This window comes from Mustela lutreola, chromosome X, assembly GCF_030435805.1.
Source record: "Mustela lutreola isolate mMusLut2 chromosome X, mMusLut2.pri, whole genome shotgun sequence".
Taxonomy (NCBI): domain Eukaryota; kingdom Metazoa; phylum Chordata; class Mammalia; order Carnivora; family Mustelidae; genus Mustela; species Mustela lutreola.
Genome location: NC_081308.1, coordinates 15,665,124 through 15,690,397, shown reverse-complemented (window position 1 = coordinate 15,690,397; position 25,274 = coordinate 15,665,124). Strand labels below are relative to the sequence as shown.

The following is a 25,274-nucleotide window of genomic DNA, read 5'->3' as shown; positions in this document are numbered from 1 at the left end:
ATGGTTTCCCGAGGACAAGGAGATGAAGCATGAAGGGAGCAATCAGACTCTGGCATCTTCTCAGTGTCAGGAGCTAGGCAGTAAGTTGCCCTCAGCGGGCTTTCTCCTGACCCCAACCTTTGACTAATCCATCCTCCCCAGCCTCTTCCCTCCTTGCCACCAGTTCAAGTTCTACCTATTTTTCTAGCTGGTGTTTCTACCAAAATTTAACCCATTTATTCTTGCATCAGGTTCTTAACATCTCAAGAAGAAAGGACGTCTTCTAATTTCCCTCAAATTGCCAGGCTTGGAGGCTACCAGCCACAGAGAAGTCCTCAGCAAATATCATGGGTGTTAAGAAGAGCAACGAAATCTAGAGAACTTTATTTTTTTAGTAGTTGGTCAGTATTGGGGGTGGGAGAGAATCCTTTATGGCTTTCAAGAAGACAGGTATGGTGTTATGGTTCAGCTTTTTTTCATCTGTCATGCAACTAGAAACATGATGTTATCATACATGTCAACCAATTGCTTAAAAATTTTTATTTGGAAATAATTTCAAACTTACAGAAAAGTTGCAAGAATAGTACAAGGAACACTCATACATCATTTACTCCGCTTTACCTGTTAACATTTTCCATTTGCTTTATCATTTGTTCTGTGTGTATGTGTACAGATATTTATGTACATGCACAGACATATTTTTTCTGAATCATTTGAAAGTAGATTTCATGCATCATATCCATTACTTTTAAGTACTTCAGTGAGTATTTTCTAAGAACAAGGACATTCTCTTAACCATTGTAGCTATCAATGTTAGAAAATTTACCATGTTAGAGTACTTTTATATAGTTCATCATCCATATTCCAAGTGTATTAGTTTCCTATTGCTGCTGTAACAAATTACAACAAACTAAGTGATTTAAAACAACACAAACTTTTATTATCTTAGAGCTCTGAGGTCAGAAGTCTGAAATGGCCCTTACTGAGCTAAAGCTGAGGTGTCAGCTGGGCTGTGTTCCTGGTCAGAATACAGGTGACACCATGTTCCCCTTAGGGTGACACAACCACATCCACCTGTCTCTTGTTGATGATGTTAATTTTATTTATTTATTAAGTTTTTATTTAAATTCCAGTTAGTTAACATAGAGTGTAATATTAGTCAGGTGAACCATAGAGTGAGTCAGCACTTCCGTACCTCACCTGGTGCTCATCAGGACGCGGGCCCTCCTTCATCCCCGTCACCTGTCTCACCCATCCCCCACCGCCTCCCCTCTGGTAACTGTCCGTGTGTTCTCTAGAGTTAGGAGTCTCTTTCTTGGTTTGCCCCCCCCCTCCTTTTTCTCTCTCTCTGTTTGTTTAGTTTCTTAAATTCCACATATGAGTGACACCATATGGTATTTGTCTTTCTCTGACTGATTTATTTCGGTTAGCATAATACACTCTAGCTCCATCCATTTCATTGCAAGTGACAAGATTTCATTCTTTTTGATGGCTGAGTGATAGTCCATTGTATATATATACCATGTCTCCTTATCCATTCACCAGTGATGGAAACTTGGCTGTTTCCATTATTTGGCTATTGTAGACAATGCTGCTATAAAGGTGATGTTAATTTTAATCACCTGGTCAAGGACTTCTCCACTCTTTCTTTTTTCTTTTTTTTTTTTTTTTTTTGCCTGCATTAAATAAGCAATCTATTTTTTTAAAGATTTTTATTTATTTATTTGACAGAGATCACAGGTAGGCGGAGAGGCAGAGAGAGAGGAAGGGAAGCAGGCTCCCCGCTGAGCAGAGAGCCAGATGCGGGGGCTCGATCTTAGGATCCTGGGATCATGACCTGAGCCAAAGGCAGAGGCTTAACCCACTGAGCTACCCAGGTGCCCCTAAATAAGCAATCTGTAAGGAGATACTGTTTTGAAATATGCTGTTTCGTCATCACAATTGCCCCAGTGGATTCAGTATCTATCGACGGCTCTTGTCTGAACCAAGCTTTACAATTATGGCTGCAAAATGGTGTTTTTCCAACTCCACAGCTCCCTCCATGCTTACCAGCCAGCACTGATATTTCTCCCATTTATTTGTCTTTATTACTGATAGGGATTTATTCCTACATTTTCAGTTGTCTATGACTCATTATTGTCCTTGATTATTTTACTGTTCAAATTATCCAAACTTTGGACAGTGGAAGCCGTTTTAAGCTGATTGCTGTGTCTTCTACTATGGCCATTAATTATTTTTAGCACTTCCTTATTTGTGGCATGACCAGATGCACCAGGTTCATCTTGGACATTCCTTGCCTCGGCCTTGAAATCAACCATTTCTCCAAGGAGGCCTGGTTCCTCTTAGTGGGGAACAATATTAGAGACCAAAATTCGGGCACTAGTGCTTATTGCTAATGGGGTGTCTTTGCTTCAAAGCCTTTTTGGCAGCCATAGCTAGGAAACACACACACATGTGCGCATATTATATGTACATACACATGTTAGAAGTGATGGGGTCACACTGATGCCTCCCATCCACCCCTGCAGGATTCTTCCGTGCTTTTCCTATTTCATATTTGTGTGTCCCTTCTTCCACAGTGAGGACCCTGGCTCCCAACAGCACCACATCATCTCATCATTTGCTCAATTTCACAAAACGCCTAAAATAGTTTCGCAGTTGCTTCAGCCATACCACGCCAGGGAGCAAACCTACTTAAAAATAGGCTCTGTTTGCAGTTCTCCACCTCCACACCCCTGAAGACAGAAGGTACAGAGATAAATACTACGTTCATAAATGCCTTGGATTCGTCCTCACTATCCCCAGCCCTCCACAATGTGGTTATGTTGTTCATTTGAAATACAGCTGAGCCCCCCCCCCAACTGTTTGCTTTCAGTTTTAGCTCCCCCTCCCCCACCCTTACTGATCTGACTGAACTTTTTGAACATATAGAACATTAACATAGTTCCACAAATCAAAACTCTACAAAAAGATACTGCTTCGACCAGTGTCACTCCCTCCTGTGTTCCTTCAATGGTGTTCCCTTCCGCTCCTTATGGGTGACCAACTTCTGGCTTCTCCTTCCTGCCTTTCTTTTGGTAAAGACGAGCAGACATACGTGTGATTCCTTATTCTCCCATTTCCTGACACGGGCATTCTCTATATGCTCTGTTGCACTTTGCTCTTTTCACTGAAGTAATCCTGGAAGGCGTCCTGGGTCAGATGGTGGGTTGTGCCCGCGCTCCGGCCCGGCGCCAGGCGCTCCTCCCGCCGCTGTGCCCTCACCCAGCGGCGCACTTGTATTTGCACCTGTACGTGGGTTCCGACATGTCGTTTAAGTAATGCTGTGATCGATAACCTTGTGCATATTTATTTTCATCTTGCTGAAAGTGAACCGTCAGGATAAACGAACCCATGAGATTGCCGGGCTGAAGGGGACTGGGGAAATGGAATAATCCTAGGTCCCGCCAGCCCTTCACAGGAGTCATGCAAGTGCCTGTTTCTTCCAGCAAAGCAGGAGCCTGCCCGTGTCCTCACGGCCTGACCAGTGGAGTGTATTGACATGGTTTTTAATTTTTGCCAATCTGATCCATGAAAAATGGATCTCGGCGTCGTTAGAAAGAAAACCGTAGGCTCAGGATGGAGTCACATATGCTGGGCCAAGTCACCAAACCGGGCTTGATACCTAATCGACCTGCAGTTTCAGCCACCCCCAGAAAAGTCAGTTGACTTAACAGGTCAAGTCAGGGCTTTTCTGATCAGTACCAGTAAGATAATCTGTCACGGGGGCTTTCTGGCCAAAGGAAGATGAGCTAATCTGCATGAAGGACCCCCCCCCCACACACACACACAGCAGCCCTTTTCCCTAAGGGAAGGTGACCTTGCCTAAACAATCCTTTCTTCTGCCAGTAACTTCTTGCCCCAACCTCCTTCCTATAAAAGCCTTCTGTTTTGTACAATTCTGCAGAACTCCCTTTTACTTGTCAGATAGGTTGCTACCCGATTTGTGAATCAATAAAGGCAATTAGATATGCAGATTTACTTAGCTGAATTTTTGTTCTTTAGCAGTGTTGTTTTTTAATTTGCATTTCAACCAGAGATTTTTTTTTTTTAAGATTTTATTTATTTGACAGAGAGAGAGATCACCAGTAGGCAGAGGGGCAGGTAGGGAGAGAGAGGAGGAAGCAGGCTCCCTGCCAAGCCCGAGGCGGGGGGGGGGGGGGGGGGCTCGATCCCAGGACCCTGAGACCACGACCTAAGCCAAAGGCAGAGGTTTAACCCACTGAGCCACCCAGACGCCCCTCAACCAGAGATACTTTAATTTTAAACTGTTGGAAAAGAGTCTTGGTTAGAGATATGATTGTCATGTTCTGAAGCCTTGTTAGAGGTGAATTTTATAGCGTCTCCACTTGATAATCTTCTCTAGAAAATTCTCTGAGAATCATTTTCATTCTGGAAAAATCTTAGCATACATCCCATCCAAACTGAGCTAGATGACTTCTGAGTCCTTGTCTGCTTTTTTCCCCCCCTGCAATGTGGTGTTTCCTGCAGACGTCAGTAGGGTCTCTTCTAAAGCTTTCTTGCCCCACCTAATGGGCGAGGAAGGGAATCAAGCTGTTGTTGACCGTCGCCTGGAAACCAGCTGAGATTGAGCAGCCCCGAGATATTCTAGCCTCACAGAACTTAGCACAAAATAAGACTCTGAAGAGAATGAGACGTGGAGATTTATAGTCATGGCTTCAACACACTTCCAGAGCATGTATAGCTCAACCATGTTTTAGAGAGTTAATTAATAAGTTGGCATCCTTTCTTTTTTTAGCTGTACTAATTGCTACATGTGTAATCTCTGCTGACAGCTGTTGCTGTAGTCATTCTCCAGGGCCTCAGATGCTCATTTTTAGAAGTTATTTATTTATGCAAATTGGAAATAACTTTTTTTTCTCATTTAAGAGTAATATATGCTTGATGGAAAATCTTAGAAATGATGGGAGAGCATAAAGAAAAAAATTAAGATTATTTGTACTCCCACCACTCAGTGATATCCACAGTCAGCAGTTTGGTCTCAGTATTTTTTGGATTTTGGCACATAGATACCCACTCTGCACACACACACCAGCCTGTGCACACACATGCACACCCATATACACACAGTTTTTACTATTTCCCTTTCTCTCTCTCTATATATATATAAACTCATACACAAAAGTGCTCACATTTTTCTACCTCTGATAGACACATACACTCTTGTTACAAAAATTAGATAGTAGTGAACTTACCATTTTGTATTTTGCTTTTGTCACTTAATATACAGTGAACATCTTTTTCTTTTCAGCTGGGTAGCATAATGGTTAATTCCAACTCTGTAGCATAATGGTTAATTGCTACATAGTAATCCTTTTATAGCTATACTTTAAACTTTTTTATCATGAACTTGTAGTTGTACATAATTTTTCAGCATAATAAACAATGTTTATCAACACAGATTTTGGTACACCTGCGTAAGTATTCCATTAGCATTAATTCCTAGAAGTAGAATTGTTGAGTCCAAGAGTTCATGTTGTGAAAAATGTTTCTATTAAAGCAATACAGGCAGGCACACTGGGGTCAGCAGAGTAACGCCATCCCATCCAAGATGTCTGCGCCCTCATGCCTGGAGCCTGTGACCTTGAGACCTTACCTTACTTGACAAAAATAATTTTGCAGATGTAATTAAGTTTATGATCTCAAGATAGGGAGAGTATTCTGGATTTTCCAGATGGGCCCAATATAATCCCAAGGGTCTTTATCAGGGAAACAGGAAGACTCATGGGTCACAGAAGGAGACATGAGGATGTAAGCAGAGAGCAGAGTGCCTTGAGTGCCCACGGAAGCCCTGGCATGCAGGTGGCCTCTAGCCACTGGCAGCAAAATCAAGGGAGCGGACTCTCCGCCAGAGTCCCAGGAGGAATGCAGCCCTGCGGGCACCTTGATTTCAGCCCAGGGAGACCCGGTTCAGACCTGGAGTTCCAGAGCTGTAAGAGAATAAATTGCGTTGCTTCAAGCCACTAAACTTGTGGTAATGTGTTACAGCAGTGACAGGAAACTGCCCTCCACACAGCTTTGCCAATCGTCCTAAATAAGGCTTATCTCTCTATGCAGCGGTCCCCTGCCTCGCTCCTTTGTGTCTTCAGTTCCACTCCCCAGGGGCAGCCACTTTCAACTCTTATACCTCTTTCTTCTGACTTTACCGATGTCTAAATAATGTGCCTATTCTGCTGTTTCTTAATTTATTGATTTTAGCCACTATTTATTGAGTTACTGAGTTCCTTTTAAAGTCGATGAGGATTTAGCTCTCCTATATTACTACCCCAATGTCTCCCCATATATTATTGTCATACCCCTTCTGGATCATCCAGGATACTCTCCCTATCCCAAGGTTGGCTGATGGGCAACCTTAATTCCATCGGCAAACTTAATTCCTCTTTCCCACATAACCTAATATATTCACAGGTTCTGAGGATCAGGACGTGGTATATTGGGGGGGGGGCATTATTGTGTCCCCCACATCCTCCATCAAATCTGCCAGAGCTCACCGATAACATGTTCCACAGACTTGGTTAAGCCTGACCCCCCTCCTAGAGCTCTCCATGCTGGTTGAGCTGAACTGGTTGCCCTCTGGGCGTGCCATGGAGTCATCCGGGCATTGTTTTTTCTCTCTGCTCTCTTGCATGGCATCCTGTGTTTCCTGGGTCTCGTGTCTTCTGCATTCTTAGTGTGCTCCTTTCTTTCTCGAAGGTCATCCTCCCGATGTTTCTGAAGACAGTATGTGAGAGGTATGAACTGGAATCCTTACATGTCTGAAAACGTCATTCTACCTTCATATCTGACTGAAGGCTTGGTTGAGTATAGATTTCTAGGTCGAGGATCATTTACTCCCAGAATTTCGAAGGTATTGCTCCATTGTTTTCCAACTTCCAGAAACCTTACCAAGAAGCCTGATACTGTTCTGATTCCCAGTCCTGTTGCTATACAGCTTGGTTGTTTCCTCTGGAAGCTTTTGGGATTTGCCACTGGTGTTCTGGAGGTCACGATAATATGCCTTGGTGCGAGTCTTTTTTCATTCGTTGTCCTGGGCACTTGGTGAGCCCTTTCCATGTGGAGACCATTGTCCTTCAATTTAGGGCCATTTTTTTGTATTATTAATTTGATAATTCCATTCCTTCCATTTCTTTGTTTCCTTTTTTTCTGGACTGTTTATAAGTTGGATATTGGACCTTCTGGAATATTTATATTTCCTATTCTTTCTGTTCTGTTTTCCATCTCACTTTTATTCTACTTTCTGGCAGATTGCCTTGACTTTATATGATACCTTGTTTATTCAGTTTTTAAAATTTCTGCTCTCATATTTCAGATTTCAAAAATATTTCTCATCTTTTGAATTGTAACAATGTTGCCTCCTTTTCCTCCTCCCTTTCTCCCTCTCTCATTCCCTTTCTTTCTCTCTTTATCCGTGTCCTGTCCCTGGGTATGTTTTCTTACTGCCATGAGAGTCCTTGACCAGCGTGGGTGTCCATGTTGGAGTCCCCGTTGGTTTTCTATATACTTTTCTTTCCTTAGTTCCTTGTTTGTCTCTTGTCTTCACAATAGAAATGTTCCTCAGATGTCTGGTGATCTTTTATTGATATTGAACACTGAAGCTCTTAAACCTTTTGGCCATGCTGTGAGCCTGGCAGTGGCTCCGATGAAGGGTGACAGAGCAGGGCGTCAGCTCGGGTCTGGTAGGAAACATAAGCTGCACTTAAACTGCGCCATCGAGAAGGGCTTCATGAAGCATGATTTCTGAAGATGTGGGCAGGCTTTAGGGGAAACAGCAAAGAAGGGTTCAGTATGGCATGGGTAGCGATAATGGAGAGCTTTTTCTACCTAAGGCCTAAAGGGCAGAAGGAAGGAGTCATTTTCAGTTCAGTGAGGGTCTCCATATGGAAAGGGGTAGCTGACTGGAGCTGTGTCCTTAGGACACAGCCTGTTGGTGACACAGCAGGGAGGCGGCGAAGGAAATAGGCACCCTGACATGTCTCTCCTGCCACTCATCTCTGCCAGTGCTGTCCACCGGAGGAACCTGACAAGAAGTCATCCGCCCTTGCAGCGCTCAGAGCAGGCTGGACCAAGACCAAGGACGGAGAAGGAAGGCCTCCAGCATCGGCTGTGTCGCTCTGGGTCTGGTCTGAAAAACAAGCCGCTCTGCGTGTTTCAGGTATAAAAATTTGAATGTAGATGTAGGGGCTCACGTAGAGGTTGGAAGAGCTAGAGACGGCGCGGAGGTACTGGTTAGGGACACTACTCAAAAGCTGAGGGGAGCCGACCCGGAATGCTGAGGCCCAAAGCTTCCAAAGCTGCCATCGAAGCTGCCGCAATTCTCAAGAATCTCTGAGACGGTCCCACCCCTCACCCCAGTTTACAGCGGTGAAATTTTCCCAAAAGCTTGACGGGAAGCCTCTGCAAATCTCATTGCCCGGGTGTCTGGTTTCCCCAACTTCCAGGGAACTAGCGCTTCCTTCCAGTTTCTCCCACATCAGCATCTAGGGGTCTTTCCTCTACGCCTCATTGGTTTTTCTGCAGGAGGAGCTTCCCATCCCCTGTCTGTGGCAGGGGAGGGCAGCCAGGGAGGAGGGCCAGGCTTGGCCATTAGGGTTCCGTCAACTGGATCCTCTTGGGTTTAATGTCTGGTGCAGCAGGGTTAGCAAGGGACCCGCGGTCCAGACAGCAACGCTGTCCCCGATTGCAGCTCTGAGCCTCACCTGAGTTTTGCACAGCCAGCGGGTTTCCTTCCTGAGGTCTGCAGCACACCCCTCTGGGATGGTTTCTTGCTAAGTCTGTTACCCCTGCGGGGCCGCTGTTTTAACCCCGGCAGTGCCTTGAAATGCCTAGAGCTGTGATTTCCTTTCCTGTTCTCCTTGTTACTATGGGTGGATTCCCTCTTTATTCCTTTACCATCATTTACTGGGATTTGAGAACGAAAGATGCTAACACAAGTGGCTAGTGTGCCAGGATTAACTAGAAGTGTGTATTTCTTAAGATTTTGTTACAAATCGTCAAATTAGATGTTCACTTTTAAGTCTTGTAGTAATAATTTTTAAATTTTAAGCTAAAAACATTTGTTCAATTATAGTTATTATTTATTCTAAGATAGTCAAATAAGGAAAATATTAAATAATAAAGGTATAACAATCTTTATTATTTAAAAAAAATTTTTTTTTTTACTTATTTATTTAGAGAACATGAGCAGGGGGAGGGCCAGAGGGAGAGGGAGAGAGAGAATCCCAAGCAAACTCAAGTCCCAATGTGGGACTTGATCTCATGACCCTGAGATCATGATCTGAGCTGAAATCAAGAGTTGGATGCTTAACTTACTGAGCCACTCAGGCGCCCCTAACAACCTTTAAAAGCAACCTTTTTCATTACTGAAATTATGCTCATTAAAGAAAGTGTAGGGGCCCCTGGGTGGCTCAGTCGTTCAGCATCTGCCTTCGGCTCGGGTCATGATCCCGGGGTCCTGGGATCAAGCCCCGCATCGGGCTGCCTGCTCAGTGGGAAGCCTGCTTCTCCCTCTCCCACTACCCCTGCTTGTGTTCCCTCTCTCTCTGTCTCTCTCTGTCAAATAAGTAAATAAAATCTTAAAAAAAAAAAAAAAAAAGAAAGTGTGGAACTTTGCCAGGCACAATCCTAAGTACTTTATAAATGTTAGCCTCTTATAGCCTCATGCTAACCCATTTTACAGATGAGGAACCTGAGGCACAGAGAGGTTCAGAAACTTCCCAAGACTGCACACCTGCTAATCCCGGGTAAAGCCTAAATTGTTCAGACCCAGGCCAATGGCTGCAGCCCTCCTCTATTGGCTCAGAAAATAGAAGTCAGAAGGAGCAACTACAGTCACATGACACCAAAATGACCTTTTAACCTTATGGAGTGTTTGCTTCCAAAGTTGTTAATGTATTTTCTAAGTTAGAAGACAATTGTTAAGTCTAGGGTCTGGGTAGATATGTACTCTGTGTTTTATCACTCAGTGTTATGTCATTAGTTTATATGTATATAAATTTTATTGCAAGCAAAACACTCACAAAGATCCATTTAAATTGTATATTAAGGCCACTGAAGAGCAATTCTGAATCAGGAAGCAAACTGGGTTGCTCTGTTCAGCTTCAGACAACTCCCTAGTTCCTAATGGAATCACACACAGGTAACTTCACATTGCCAGGCCTGCTTCTCTCTCTCCTCCTAAGGTACATAGGGCATGACATTTAGCCTCTCTGAACTTGAGCCCCCTCACTTGTAAAATGAGGATAATAACATCTCACATGGCTGTCGTGAGAATTTAAAAGAAGAGAGAAGAGTGTCACAGCGCCCCCTGGGATTATTATCTTAAAATCATGCTCCCTGCCCAGGGACATTTTCAAAAGACAGGCCACGCTCTGGGTTTTTATGCAAGGTTGAACTTTTTTACTCCTTTATCTGGGCACTGAGAGAAGACCTAGTCTGTATCTGATAGGCTACTTGTGTGGCATTTACAGTTAGGAGAGACTGATGTATATATAAAACTTCTCAGAAAATGTTATTATGAACACACGCCACAGTTTCAAGATTCCCTCTTGGCCAGGACAATTTCTGGGAAGTGTATCAGAGAAGTCCTTAAGCATTTTTATCAGGAATTCTCATTTTTTCCCCAGAAGGTTATGAAACACATTCTCAAAAAGTTTTGTTCCAGACAGGTTTAATATTTCACAGTCAAATTTATGAGAAAAAGAAAAGGCAATTTGGGAATCCTCCAAGAAAAAAGTCCTGCCTCCCCAAGGTTCTCAGTTTCCATTTTTAGAGCATAAAAAAGGAGTTACCAGCTCAAAAAAAAAATACAATTATAGCATGTGGAAATTGTTATATATCTTAGTATCATTACACATTTAACAAATCCCTGAACGAAGATTCCAACAGAAGTTAACTGTGATCAACTATCTCCGCAATAATTGACAACCGCGAAATTATAGACGACTTCCACCTTCTACAGTGTATCTTTGTTCTATTTAAAAGATTTTGGGGCGCCTGGGGGCTCAGTTGGTTAAGCCTCTGCCTTCAGCTCAGGTTGTGATCTCAGGGTCCTGGGATCGAGTCCCTCGTCGGGCTCTCTGCTCAGCAGGGAGCCTGCTTCCCTCTCTCTCTCTGCCTGCCTCTCCATCTACTTGTGATTTCTCTCTGTCAAATAAATAAATAAAATCTTAAAAAAAAAAAAAAAAAAAAGAACTGCTGTGGTCCAGGAAAGACAATTTCCACAGGGCGATCAAAGCCAAACAAAGAGGAACTTCACTCACTTCTCACTTTTGCCTCTGGCTGGCCTGTAATTATTTTTAAGAAGAGGAACTTGATTTGACTGGCTTTTATTTAATAAGAAGTTGTGCTGGGAAAGAGTTGTGCCTTATCTTATTAAATGAACGCTTGGTTTAGAGGCTAAGCCCTGTGGCCTCTGGGGCTTGAGGACCTATCTGGAGTTGGCCGTGTGCACTGGGGGCTTCACAACCTGGCGGGTGGCTGTGGCTCATTACCCTCCGCCCAGGCGGCTGGCTGCGGTTTCTCTGAACCCTGAACGGATGACATCGCCGGTGATGGAGGAGCTATTATTGCAATACTGAGGGCCTGTTTGGGAAGCAGTGTGGTGGGTGTTAGGAGAGTAGGCAAAACTGGGAAAACAGGGGCGCCTGTGGCTCAGTGGGTTAAAGCCTCTGCCTTCAGCTCGGGGCGTGATCTCGGGGTCCTGGGATCGAGCCCCGCATCGGGCTCTCTGCTCGGCAGGGAGCCTGCTTCTTCCCTCTCTGCCTGCCTCTCTGACTACTTGTGATCTCTCCCTGTCAAATAAATAAATAAAATATAAAAAAAAAACCTGGGAAAACATGCTCACTAGGTCCCATACTACCCACCGATTATGAATGGAGTCATTCTCTTATTTATTTATTTATTTATTTTCTCTCTCTCTTTTTTTTTAAATGGTGATAAAATATACATAACATAAAATTTACCACTGTAATCATTTTTAAGTGTATGGCCCAGTGGCATTAAATATATCCACGTTGTTCCATTCATCTCCAGAACTTTTTCATCTCGCCAAATTGAATCTCTGTGCCCATTATCACTCTTTCTTAAATATATAACCACCTTTGAGATATAATCCACATGCCACACAATCCACCCATTTTAAAGCATATAATACAATGGTTTTTAAGTATATCCATAGAGTTTTGCAACTATCACTGCAACACATTTGTAAACACTTTTGTCACCCCTAAAAGCAAGCTCGGACCCATTAGCAGTCACTCCCCAATTCCTCTAGCCCCGGGCTCCAGCTCCTCATCTACTTTCTGTCTCTACAAATTTGACTATTCTGGGTGTTTCAGGTAAATGGAATCATATGATATGTTTCCTTTGAGGCTGGCTTCTTTCACTTAGCACCGTGTTTTCACTTAGCACCGTGTTTTCAGGGACCATCCATACCATACCATAGCTATATCCATACCGTAGCACAGACACACTTCACTCCCTCTTGCATTCACTTTTAATAAGATGCAAATTTGAACTCATTCTCTCCTCCCGGCCTGCAATGACTTCCTTCCCCACGTGGTTGATGTTTCCAGCTATTCAGCTTCCAAACCAGCTAATAAAATATTTTTTTCAAATCCTCCATCTGTGCTCCCTACCCTCTCCCTAAACCGACTGCCTCACCAGATCTGGCAAAGTTGAGACATGACTCTAGAATGCTAACCCCTCCACTTTGTCAGTGTCATTGCCATTGTATTTCTTGCCTTTAATGTCTCAGGCCTATCCAAGGCCTCCCACTTTCAGACTCTCCATTCTCTGGTCCCACTTCTGTGGCCTCTCCAGGTACCTTCCTAAAGTCAGTCTACTTGGAAGACTGCTCCTACCCCTGCTCCTACCCACTGCTGTAGGGCCTGGCACAGAGAACACTTCAAATTGGATTTTCCGTTGCACTCCTGCCCCTTCCACACAAGCTCCCTTGCAACATCATGTTCCGCAGAATCTGAGCATCCTCACACGTTCTTCCTTCTGTCTCAAAGGCCGGCAAACATCTGTGCATCCTGGAGGCCAAGCTCCAGTGGAAGCCCCGCCTGTGATGGAGCCTCCGGACTTCTGAAAGCTCAGGGAAAAGAAAAATCACTTTTGTGAGGCAATCCCTACTTTTATTTTATTTTTAGAAAATATTTTATTTGTTTATTTGAAAGAGAGCATGCACGAGAGAGACAGAGGAGGATGGACGGGGAGAGAGTCTCAAGCAGACGTTGTGCTGAGTGCAGAGCCCCACGTAGGGCTCGAGCTTACAACCTTGAGATCATGACCTGAGCTGAAACCAAGACTTGGACAGCTATAAGCCACCCAGGTACCCCTAGCAGTTCCCACTTTGAAATATTCATTATTGTTAAGGTCAAAAGCCCTCAGTTGGGGACCCGGATGGCTCTGTTGGTGGTGCGTTGGCCTTCAGCTTGGGTTGTGATCCCCGGATCCTGGGATCCAGTCCCTTGCCGGGAGTCCTGCTCAACAGGGAGTCTGCTTCTCCCCCTCCTTCCCGCTTCTGCTCTCTCTTGCTATTGCTGTCTCTGTCTCTCTCAAATAAATAAATAAATAAAATATTTTTTAAAAGCCCTCAATCATCAATCAACTCCCATTTTTAAAAACTGGCCAGTTAGGATGGTTTATTCCTATGTTAAATGCCAATTATTCTATTTAAAGTTGTTCATATTTAGGGGTGCCTGGGTGGCTCAGTGGGTTAAAGCCTCTGCCTTTGGCTCAGGTCATGATTCCAGGGTCCTGGGATCGAGCCCCACATCGGGCTCTCTGCTCAGCAGGGAGCCTGCTTCCTCCTCTCTCTCTCTCTCTGCCTGCCTCTCTGCCTACTTGTGATCTCTGTCTGTCAAATAAATAAATGAAATCTTTAAAATGCAAGTTCCTGTGATTGATCAACTGGGAAGTCAAGTACTCAGGCAGCCTTTGGATTTTTAATCAGGAACACCCTATTCCAGTTTTAGAGCCTTGTGGGAGAACACATTTCACCTTTTAGTGACTTCCTTTGTGTTTTCCTTTGCAAAGCAAGCCTTTCCTACAAACCTTGTAAAGATAATCATAGTTCAGCTGTCTTACAAACGACCTGCTTCTTTAATTTGATTAGTTTTCATCTCCGTAGAGCTGGCAAAACGAGTTTTCTTGGATTTGTTACAAAGGATTCACTGGGAAAGATAAAAGGAGAAGCGAATGGGTCATTCCAAGAGTGGTTATCAAGCCAAATAAACTGCAGTAGAGCAAGATGTTATTCCCATGGCTTTCGATGTGATCTGGACATGTTGCCTTGAACCCAGCGTGCATGATGCACAGGAAGAAGGGAAAAGCCTGCCTCAAACCTGTCAGCGAAAAGCCTTGACTGCTTGCTTGGACTGCCTGTGGAAGGAGTTTCTCCTTCACTAACACGCCCACCAATTTGAAAATTTGAGGTGGATCGTGCCTGTGTCTATTAGTACTGTGGTGTTCTGATGGTAATTTCTGCTTTCCCTCACTTCTACATTTATAGATTGGAATTCTTCTGTAGGGAGGACTTGTCCCCTCTCCCTGACTTAGTTATTAGCTGTTTATTTATTTGTACCCTGTAGACTGACAGACTCAACTTTTATGGTATCTTTGGGTTATAATCCAACAGAATTGTTACTTGTTGCTTGAATTGTCCCAGCTCTGGCCTTTGGGAGCTCTTTCAAGTTGGCTTCTGTGCCCTTTTGATTTGCACCATCATTTTTATTGGGCACTTCCTTACTCTCTGGTACCATGTGGTTTTCTGTTTCTCCGTAAAGCTCATTAGAAGCACCAGATAATGACTGTCTTTTGTAAAGCACTTTGTATATAGTTTCTATTAATGTAAAGATGCCATGAAATGTTATCAAAGCAAAATATCATTCATTATATGTGAAGTACGGATGTCAAGTCCGAGGACTCGAAGAGAGCAAGCGCGAGCAGCTGTAAGAGCTGCCCAGGCCCAAGTGCCTTACATTTTTATCCAAAATGTCACCACCCCTCAGTAACACCAAGGGGCCTCTTAGGTCATATGCTGTCATTTTAAGTGTCACACCTCTGCCACTTGCCATTCCCCAAATGCATCATCCATCCTGGTCAAAATGAGAGTTCAGTGGGACGAAGATGTGACATCAAATACAACTGTATTTATTTAGCAATATTCACGAGATGAATTCATGTAATTTGAAATATGGCACTAACCATTCTGTTAAACAACACTCCTTTAAGAGGGAGGCGGGATGAGGAATTACACATCTCTTCTTGTCAGCAGCTGGATTTGAATTTTGACATGAACTACCCTTGTGCTGTTCACCGCAAGTTTCTCGAAGGAAGAATAAAAGGACAATAGGAACAATTCAGAAGAACCAAACTGTAAATGTGTGTGTGTGCGCGCGCGTGTGTTTAAGAATATCTACTTTTGTAATTTAGAGAAACTTAAAGTGAAAAAACTCTACAGTGTTTGAGTAGAATTCATACCATTTAATTTACTTAAGGCAATAAAATGAGGGTACATCTTGGGATTTTCAAAAATGTTTAATCTTGCCATCAGTCTTTCTTTCTTTTTTTTTTTTTAAAAGATTTTATTTATTTATTTGACAGAGATCACAAGTAGGCAGAGAGGCAGGCAGAGAAGGGAAGCAGGCTCCCTGCTGAGCAGAGAGCCCTATTCGGGGCTCGATCCTGGGACCCTAAGATCTTGACTGGAGCCGAAGGCAGAGGCTTTAACCCACTGAGCCACCCAGGCACCCCGCCATCAGTCTTTCTTTTGTGATAAAATGACAAAGTTATCGGGGTACCTGGGGGACCTAGTCAGTTGAATGTTGGACTCTTGATTTTGGCTCAGGTCATGACCTCAGGGTCTTGGGTTGGAGCCCCAAGTAAGTCTCTGTGCACAGTGGGAAGTCAGCTGGAGATTCTCTCACTCTGCCTCTCTCCCCCTCAAATAAATAAATAAATCTTTCTTTTAAAATGACAAATTTATCCATGCAGGAAACATACCCAGATCAAGGAGTAGGGACACAGTTCTCTGATTCAAGAAGGAAAGGTATGACTTGAAATAGACCAGAGCCAAAACAAGACACAAAAGTTCAGGTTGTCTATCTTCATCCGTGCAAAGCTGGGGGAAAAACATAAACAAGAAGACTGTCTTCCCCATGTAGGACAGGGACATGAGTAAGAATAAGCAGGACATGAGACAAGCTGTTGATTTTTTTTTTTTTTTTTGAGTCCTATATAATTCAGCCACCAGTTGGCTGGCTTAGGCATATTGGTCTGCAACATCCAGGTAAGCTATGGTGGATCTCACTGATGCTGTTCAAAGACTTTTGGGCCTATTGGTTTGAGAATGCATGGGGCACCCAGCAGAGAATCCTCAGCACCGAGATGCTAGCCCACCACAAGTCCAGCTCAGCTCTTCCTGGGTTGAAACAGACCCAGCTGGGGCACGTGGGTGGCTCAGATGCTTAAGCATCTGCCTTTGGTTCAGGTCATCATCCCAGGGTCCTGGAATCAAGTCCCACGTCGGGCTCCCTGCTCAGTGGATATCCTGCTTCTCCCTCTCCTTCTACTGCTCTCCCTGCTTGTGCTCTGTCAAATTAATAAATAAAATATTTTAAAAAGAGAAAGAAATATGCCCAGTCATGTAAAGGGCTCCAAGTCTTCTTGAGAGATGGATACGGTAGCCCAGTGATCATGGCCTTAGTGAAAAGAATTACCTCCGAATTCGGGCAGACCCCAGACTAGCTCTTCTGGGTGGGGTTCAAGAAAATAAAAAGTCCTAATAACAGTGGGCCTTAGCCAGGCATTATGAGTTTCAGTGTTTGTCCACTCTAAGATCCCATCATGAGGCCTTGTCTCTCTGATATGCCAAGGCACCGTAATGAGTGAGGCACCCTGGATTCTGGAGCAGGTATAATGAGTATTCATCTGTGCCTCCAACATTTCAAATTCTTAATTCCTATGTTCTTTAACCCCTTCCTTGGGAGTGTGCCATCAATGTCACTACTACCTTTTCTGTAGCTCCATGGATGGGTCTTCTTCCCCTTGATTAGCCTGTTATTTAGATTGCTCTGACACACAAGAAAAGTGTTTAGAAAGTTGATGTTACTGATCTCTTGTTAGTGAGACCCTGACTGTGAGAGGTTTGCTTTTTTTTTTTTTAAGCTAATGAAACAATTATAAGAACATCTTTCTGCAAAAAATCCCAGGATGTAACCAATTTACCAGAGTTGTCCCAACATCATGGGTCAGTTATGACCACAGCCCTATATTGGGTAGGGGGCCAGATTTTATTGGTCACCTCTGGGTCCACTAACCTTCAGCCTCCTCCGTTTTTCAGGGGCCAATGATTTGGTTTCTTAATTGTTTTTATTTCTTCTCTTTTTGAATGTCTCCCATTTATTTCACTATCTCTTCCTACCACCAGATGGTGGAAAGGGAAAAGGAAATAAGCGGATGGTAAGTGAACGTGGTGCTGGCTGGTAGAGTATTTATGGTGAAAGGTGTAGTGGTGAATGGACCAGAAAAGGAGCTTGTGAGTTACCTATGAATTCCCTGTTTTCATTTCAGCGCTCATTCAAAGGTTGACTGCCCAGGTCTGGGGAGCCAGTGTGGCACAGTACCTTGCTGGGGAGGGAGTCAGCCTTTGCCTCAGGAGATTCTTGGGAACATCAGAGCCTAGGAACACAGCTGAGCAGCCCAACCCCACCTGGCCGAGGTACGGGATGCGGGGTTAGGGGTCTCTGCGAGGGTAGGTGCGGGATGATGCGCCCCACCATTCCCGCTGTGTCCTTTTCTGTCTTTCTGAATCTCCATTCCGCCGCCTCCTGTAAGCCAAACTTGCACTTGGCCAGCCTTTCCCACGCTGCACTGAATGATTGTAGCATTTCTCTCCCTCCATAGGGACCCCTTCTCCTGCCTTCCCAACAGCCGGCTCTGTGAAAGCTTATTTTGGGTTGCCCTGATCCCCGATCCCGGGGTTACCTGCCATCACCCTCAGCAGGTGTTCATTCTCTCACCTACCCACGGTCTCCCACCCTCAACCCGCCCTCGACCTTTCGTCGCACCCTGGGGATCTGCCGCTTCCACCTCCTTTCCCACGTGCCCCTCCACTCGGACGCCCCTTCCCCCACGACCCCCGTTCCGGTCTCGAGGAGTCTCGCGGCATTTCCCGGGGCGTTAGCCGAGCCGCCGCGGTTGTGGGGCGGCCTCGCGGAGCTGGGTCCCTCCCCAGCGGGCGGTGAGGGGGGCGCCGGAGCGTCGAGCGCCGCAGCCGCAGGGACGCCCCGGGCGCCGGCCCCGCCCCGGGCAGGCCCCGCCCTTCTCTGTCCCCGCCCCTCGTTGGCCCCGCCCCGCCTCGGCGGCCGCGCGTCCAAGGCAGGCTGAGCCGCAGGCGCTTCGCGGCGGCGGCGGCGGCGGCGGCGGCGGCGGTGAGGGGGGGAGAGCGGGCTGCGCGGCCGCGGCTGCCGGGCGCTGGGCTGGGCGGCGCTTCTTCTTCTTCTTCTTCTTTTTTTTTTTTTTTTCGCAATTTCCACTCGCGGGGAGCAGGAAACCCGGCTCAGCCGGGCGCAGCGGGCCGCGATGCAGCAGCAGCAGCAGCGGCAGCAGCAGCAGGAATCACCACGGGGCAGCAGCGGCAGCAGCAACAGAGGCAGCAGCGGGCGGCGCTGAGCCGCCGCGGCCGCCGCTACTGAGGAGAAAGCCGGCCCAATCGTCGCCGCGTCCCGGCCCCCGCGCCCGGATCCCCGCGCCCGGATCCCGGCGCCCGACCCCCGCGCCCGCCTCCGCCAACTTTCACGCTGCCTCGGCGGCCCGGCCCGGCTCGACGCCAATGGGTGAGTGGGGGACTGCCCGCGCCCCGACGCCCGGGTGTCCACCTCAGTGCGCGGGCGGCGCGCCTGTCCCGGGACCGCGGAGTCGGGAGGACGCCCCGGGGGCAGGGCCCTGGCGGGTGACACCGCGGTGGGCACCTTGCGTGCCTCGGGTACCCCCATTTACTCCCATTCGCGTCCCTGCAGAGCCCGCGCGGCACCGACGGGAGCCCCGTGGGGGCCTGGGCGGAGGATCCCGGGCCGGCCCAGGGCGGCTGAGGCTGAGGGATGCAGGGGGTGTGGTTGGCTCTTCGGGTGGGCGGGGAGAGTTTTGTCTTGGCCATTTTCTCGCCCCAGCGCGCCCTCCTCTGCGCTGAGGACGTGGGTATTGGGAGCTGGTGGGCTCCAGCCCAGCCCAGGGGTCGCGGTGTTTGTCCCCCTGGCCCTGCTGAGGGGGAAGCCAGAATCTTGGGGTCTCAGGGCGGCCATGGGCTGGGTTGCCTTTGCTGGGGGCCGACGTGGGGGGGGGGGAGGTGGTGGTGCGGGAAACGCCCCAGTACCCGGCCTGGCGTGCCATCCTCGGGTCCTGAGCGTCAGACGCGTCTGTCTTGGAGCCCCTCTTCCTCCGGCCCTGACCCCCTCTCTGCCTGCCTGCCTTCTCCCAGTCGGGCGAGCTCTCCGCTCCGTGATGCTCAAAGGCCACTTCCTACATCCTCTAAGTCTGAAGGCTCTCGGAATTGGAGCCGGTGATCCAGTCCTCGATTTACTGATTGAACATCAGTTCCAAGTAGGCAACTAACCGTTAGGTCCCCTGGGTCCCATCTGGTATAGACTCTGGTATATTGGAGCCACCTTGCCTAGAGGATGTGGCACTTTATTGGGCAAAGGACTTGTGATTGCCTGGGCAAGTAATCGCGTGGCCCACGCAGTTAATATTCTTGCTGGAAGCCAGTCTGTGTCTTTCGTGCCTTTGACAGATTATTTTTGGGTGTTTCTAGGCCAGGCAGAGGAAGGCTGTAGATCATAATAAATCATAATAAAGTGAGACCTTTCCGTGTTTAGATAATAAGATTTGAGAAGTCTAACAGTGATAGGCAAGCTGTCATAGGATGCTCCTGAACAGGAATGCACTGGAAAAGGGGAGGTTTAACCCAGTAAGTTGTTGACAGGCAGTTAAAATCCCATTTGTGGTCATTTGCTAAAATGGTTTTCCTCTTCTAAAGTGGTGGCGAATTGATGGCCTCTTGGCTTCAGAGTCACTTTTTTCTCAGTCACTTCTTTTTCTCAGTGCCCTTCTCTGCTCTTTGCACTACTTCTAGTCTAAATTAGTTTCTCTGTTACCCTTTCTCCTATTGCACCTTCCAAGAAATAGTGGTATTACACATTTATTTGAGTCTAACATTTGTCTCTCCTACTGTAAGTTCCATGACCATAACGATAGTGCTCAGCACTGTTTTCTTTGGTACCTGCTGTGGGGCAGGCCCTAAATAAATATTGAATGAATGAATGAATGAATGAGTATGAAATCCTCCTACCTGGTGGAAGACAAAACACTTAGCTCAATGCTTTTGTTTTGCTTTGGCACCTAGTAAGATGATTTAGTTTATTAACAGAAATATATATATACTTTAAACATTACTAATCACTTTAGTAACAGGTTGGTTTTTCCTGAGGTATCCAAAAATGAAATTTTGATCATCTTTCCTTTTTTTGTGTGGGTCCTGAGAGGGTTACACAAAAAAAGAAGTTAGATACAAATGTCTTCTGTGGCTGGACTGTGCTTTCTGTATCTCAGAAGGAAGAGGAGTCCAGTTTAAGAAGAAACAGGCCTGTTTATTTTTCAAGCCTGAACTGTTTTCATTATCCAGAGCCTCCTAAGAAAATTATACACTGCTTCTGCAGTTTATAGTCCTTTCAAGCTTAATATATATATATTTTTTTACTGTGACCATTACAAAACAGAGGGGGGTGCAGAAACTGATTTTCTTTTATTTCAAGTGTTAATACTTAATTGAGTTGATGGGATTAAAATGAATGCTGTCATTTAATTCATTAAAATGTTTATAGTGGGATTTACAATGTCTGTAGTAGTTTATGGCTAAAGATCACCTCCTATTGTCTTTTTCTTCTTTTTTTTTTTTTAAAGAGAGGGATGGGGGAGGGGTAGGGGGAGAGGGGCAGGGAGAACCTTAAGCAGGGCTTGGTCCCACAACCCTGAGATGGTGACCTGAGCCACAATCAAGAGTCAGACGCTTAACTGACTGAGCTACCCAGGTGGTTCAAAGAGTTGTTGGTTTTTTACAAAAAGATTTTATTTTCAAGTAATCTTTACACCCAAGGTGGGGCTTGAACTCATAACCCTGAGGTTAAGAGTTGCATGCCCCACCGACTGATCCAGACAGGAGCCCCCCGACCCCTGTTATTTTCTAAAGCATCTTCAGCAGTGTATTTGTAATGAAGTACAGGTATTTAAGAATTGATTCTGTTCGTCTTCTGAGAGAGCCAACGATAGTGCTGTTTCTGAAGCAGGTGTGTGTGTGCACACACAGGCCAGCCCCCTTCCCCAGTCCCCCAGGTCTCGCTGGGTTTCAAAAGATTTCTCCAGTGTATCAGTCTGATACACTTGCATTCTTACCTGGCGTGGTAATGATTTTTCTGTTGATGGCTAACGCAGTGAAATTATATTATATAGTCTTTATTTTTTTAAAGATTTTATTTATTTATTTGACAGAGATTACAAGTAGGCAGAGAGGCAGGCAGGGAGAGAGGACGAAGCAGGCTCCCTGCTGAGCAGAGAGCCCGATGCGATGTGGGGCTCGGTCCCAGGGTCGGTCCCAGGACCCTGGGACCATGACCTGAGCCGAAGGCAAAGGCTTTAACTCACTGAGCCACCCAGGTGCCCCTTATATAGTCTTTAATCTGAAAAATAACTGAGGAACATTAAATCCCTAACTCTGAAATGAAGCCAGTTGTAAAATGGCCTCTTACAAAAGCCCACTCAGAACGTGCCCTCGGAGCTTGCAGGCAGATGCCTGCAGTGCCAGACTGAGGGAAGGCCTCTTGTCATTACGGTTGCACAAATATTAACGATCCAAATTTGTGAATAGTGGAGGATTTGCAAACCCAGCAAATGATTTTTGTTTAGAAAATTCCAGGGTAACAAGAAAGTTTGGGCTGTTTGTGGCAATGTATTGTTTTGGTGGGAGATTGCCTTATGCTAAACTAAAGCTAGAATGAGTGTAATGTGTTGGTCTCCACAAACAGTCTAAAGTTAGAAATGGAAGAAAAGACTCCCCCTTTATCATTCATGGCCTTTACTTTGTCCCCTTATACCCACCACAGCACGGGCCAAACCTTGGTACCTCCCTGGTTGCACAGACCTTCAGTTCTTGTTGCGTTTCTGACCGTCTCTCATCAGCTCTTGTATTTGAAATTGTTTTCAAGTAGATCACATGCAGGAGTGCCTCGGTGGCTCAGTGGGTTAAAGCCTCTACCTTTAGCTCAGGTCATGGTCCCAGGGTCCTGGGATCAAGTCCTGCACTGGGCTCTCTGCTCAGCAGGGAGCCTGCTTCCTCCCCTTTCTCTTCCTGCCTCTCTGCCTACTTGTGATCTCTGTCTCTGTGAAATAAATAAATAAAATATTTTTTTAAAAAAAGTAGATCTCATGCAGTGGTCAGTATTAATCCATTCACCCAACTCTCCATCCAGTATTTACTGATCCGATTTGTGCCAGGCATTGTGTTAGGAATGAGTGCACGGCACACACACCTGCCCGCTTGGGCTTTCCCAGCTGGTGGGAGAGGTAGGCCTGAATGCAATACTGGGGACAAGATGTGATTAGAAGCCCTGCTGGGTCTCACGAAAGGAGATTAGAGAGGGGCAATGTGATTTAGGCTACAGAGGGGAAACGACAGGGCAATGTCTTTGAGGAGATTGTGTTTGAGCTGAAATCTGAAATCTGAAAATTGGGTAGGAGTCATCACTCTCCTCCAGCCGCCGCCCCTCCCCCGGCCCCAGGACCGCACCTGGCGTGGACCAAGCGGTTCTCTTCTCGTGGCAGCGACGGACCATGGGGAGCCATGTGGGATGGAACCCTGTGGAGGACTGGGCCCGTGGCAGGGGCTTTAGGGGAGCCTTCGAGGAAGCTGGGTGTTGCTCTGGTTTGGATGCGGGCCGGGAGCGAGGTAATTCCAGGGTCAGGCGTCCCCCTCAATCTTCTCCAGAAGCAGGGAGGACCCGACAAAGGCTGTGACTGGTGAGGAAGCAGCAGTCCCTCCTGTTAGTCAGGATGCGGGCATGTGTGGGGACATTTGTGATTTGGACAAGGTTCACTTGTTCTCCGTGTTCACACAGGATTACAGAGTGGTCTTGTTTTTGTCTTGTCCCATCCTGGCCACAGAGTGGCCTTGTCTGATGCCGGTGTCCTGGGGAATTGTTTGGTCACTGGGGGAGACTGCCTGGCCCGCTCTTGGAAGGCAGGGGCTGCTTTTCTGAACTAAGTGATTAAAGAGGGGCAGAGACTAGAATGTTGGGGAGGATAATAGCTTTTTAGGTATATTTTGTGGCTCCTTCCTTAACATGGGCCAGCTCTCATCTGCAAACTGTTCAGCTGTTCAGTTGTATACTGGACAACTGAAATGCCCGAATGGGGCAGGAGATACGGAGTCGCAGAGAGCAAGCTGCTGAGAACCAAGAAGTCAGGGTGGCTCGTAATGGGAGAGGAGCGGGGGCAGGAAAATACTTGAATCTCTTCAGTGTGAGGGAGAGTGGAGTACAGTGGTTCTCAGAGTGTGGTCCCCCCGGCCAGCAGCTCCCGCCTCCCTGGGAGCTTGTTAGAGATACACATTCCCTGGCCCCAGTTCTAGCCATTGAATGAGGAAGGAGGTGGAGCCTATCAATTTGTGTTTTAAGGAGCCCTTCAGGTGGTTCCGTTGCACAGTCAAGGTCGAGTGTAGAACCTCCTTGCTTCACAGGTGAGAAAGCTGAGGGTCAGAGTACGTGGGTCACTGAAGAGTGCATGGGCACTCTGGGCCAATATAAGCCGTTGGTATAAGAGACACGTGGCCTTAGAGAAGGAGAAAAGTACGCTCTAGTTCAGAACAAACCTCTGACGGAGTCACTAAAACAGTTCCATCTTGATTCTTCTGTGAATCTCGTCCAGGCCGGCTGTCCGGTGCCTGGACATTAGTGCCACTGGCTCGCCCATCTCCGCATCACTTGGACTTTGACCAGAGCATCTCATAGGTCTTTGCCATTGTCCTTTTCCTTTAATCCTCTTTAGAACGGACACTCAACTACACTGTTAGCATGAGGGGGGTTTTGGTATTTGTTCTTGTTTTTCTGTAGCTGGTACCTGTATTAGCTTCTGATTGCTGCTGTAATATATTACCAAACACTTGGTGCCCCCGGATGCCATAAGTTTATTATCTTTAAAGTTCTGGAGATCAGAGGCCCAAGACAGGTCTCCCTGGGCGAAGATCAAGATACGGGCAGGGCTGCATTCCTTCTGGAGGCTCTAGGGGAGAATCCCTTTCCTTGCTTTTTCCAGTTTCTAGAGCCCTCTGCATTCCTTGGCTCATGGCCCATTTCCATCTTCCAAGCCAGCAGTGCCGGTCGGGTCTCTTTCCTAGGGTGTCACTCTGATACTGACTCTCCTGCTTCTCTCTTCCATGCGTAGGGAAGGCAGGAACTGCTTCTGTTTGGTTATCGTGTCCATGTACTGGCACATGGGAAGCCTCAAATTAAAATTGGTTGAGTTCATTATTATTCCTGACCTTCTAGCTAACTTCACCCAGGTGTGTCTTTGGCCTGGCGAACAGAGCATGCTCTCCACTGAGCTCAGTGTTTCTCCTCCCTAGTGTCCATATCCTGGAGGGGATCACCACCTTTCCTGTCACTTCCATAGCTATTTTGCTGTTTGCCTTACCTCTTCTTCCTTCCCCTCTCAGCTCTTTCCAGGGTGTAGTCAAGCCCCCAAAGTTTCTGGAATTCACCCCATGTCACCTACCCTTCTGCAGACGCTTCAGATCCTGAACGCCTTAGCGAAGGCTTTGGGAAGCTCGGCAGCCACCCCTGCCTTGGTTTGTTCCGTGCTTGTTCAGGCCCCAAGCCTTGCCCATGAAGTTCCCTTCATGGGGAAGGGACTCCACTGTCTTCTCTGCCTTCTGGTCTCTCTGTGTGAGTTTCCTCTTCCTGCGGTGACAAAATACTACAAACCCAGTGGCTTAAAGGATCATGAATTTGTAATCTTACTCTTTTGGAGCTCAGAGGTTCAAAATGGGTCTCACTGGATTGATACTAAGGTGTCAGCAGGGCTGCATTCCTTCTGGAGGCCGAAGGGGAGAATCCATGTCCTTGCCTTCTGGAAGAGGTTTTCACATTCCTTGGCTTGTGGCCACATCACACTAACCTTGCTTC

The 25,274-nt window shown here is 46.4% G+C and overlaps 1 protein-coding gene across 5 annotated transcripts in view; it reads left to right on the top strand.

Annotated features, from left to right (window-relative positions):
• The first annotated feature begins 18,464 nt into the window (after window positions 1-18,464).
• SH3KBP1 (SH3 domain containing kinase binding protein 1) overlaps window positions 18,465-25,274 on the top strand; it is a 339,463-nt gene continuing 332,653 nt past the window's right edge. For 2 of the 5 annotated variants that reach the window (XM_059158547.1, XM_059158544.1), the window contains exon 1: window positions 18,467-18,881. Coding sequence is in view for 4 of the 5 variants with exons in the window: in XM_059158544.1 (XP_059014527.1) it covers window positions 18,878-18,881 (4 nt within the window). In the remaining variant the exon portion in view is untranslated. Of the gene's footprint in view, window positions 18,882-25,274 lie in introns of all 5 variants that reach the window. The other 3 variants (XM_059158548.1, XM_059158549.1, XM_059158545.1) reach the window with 3 other exon arrangements.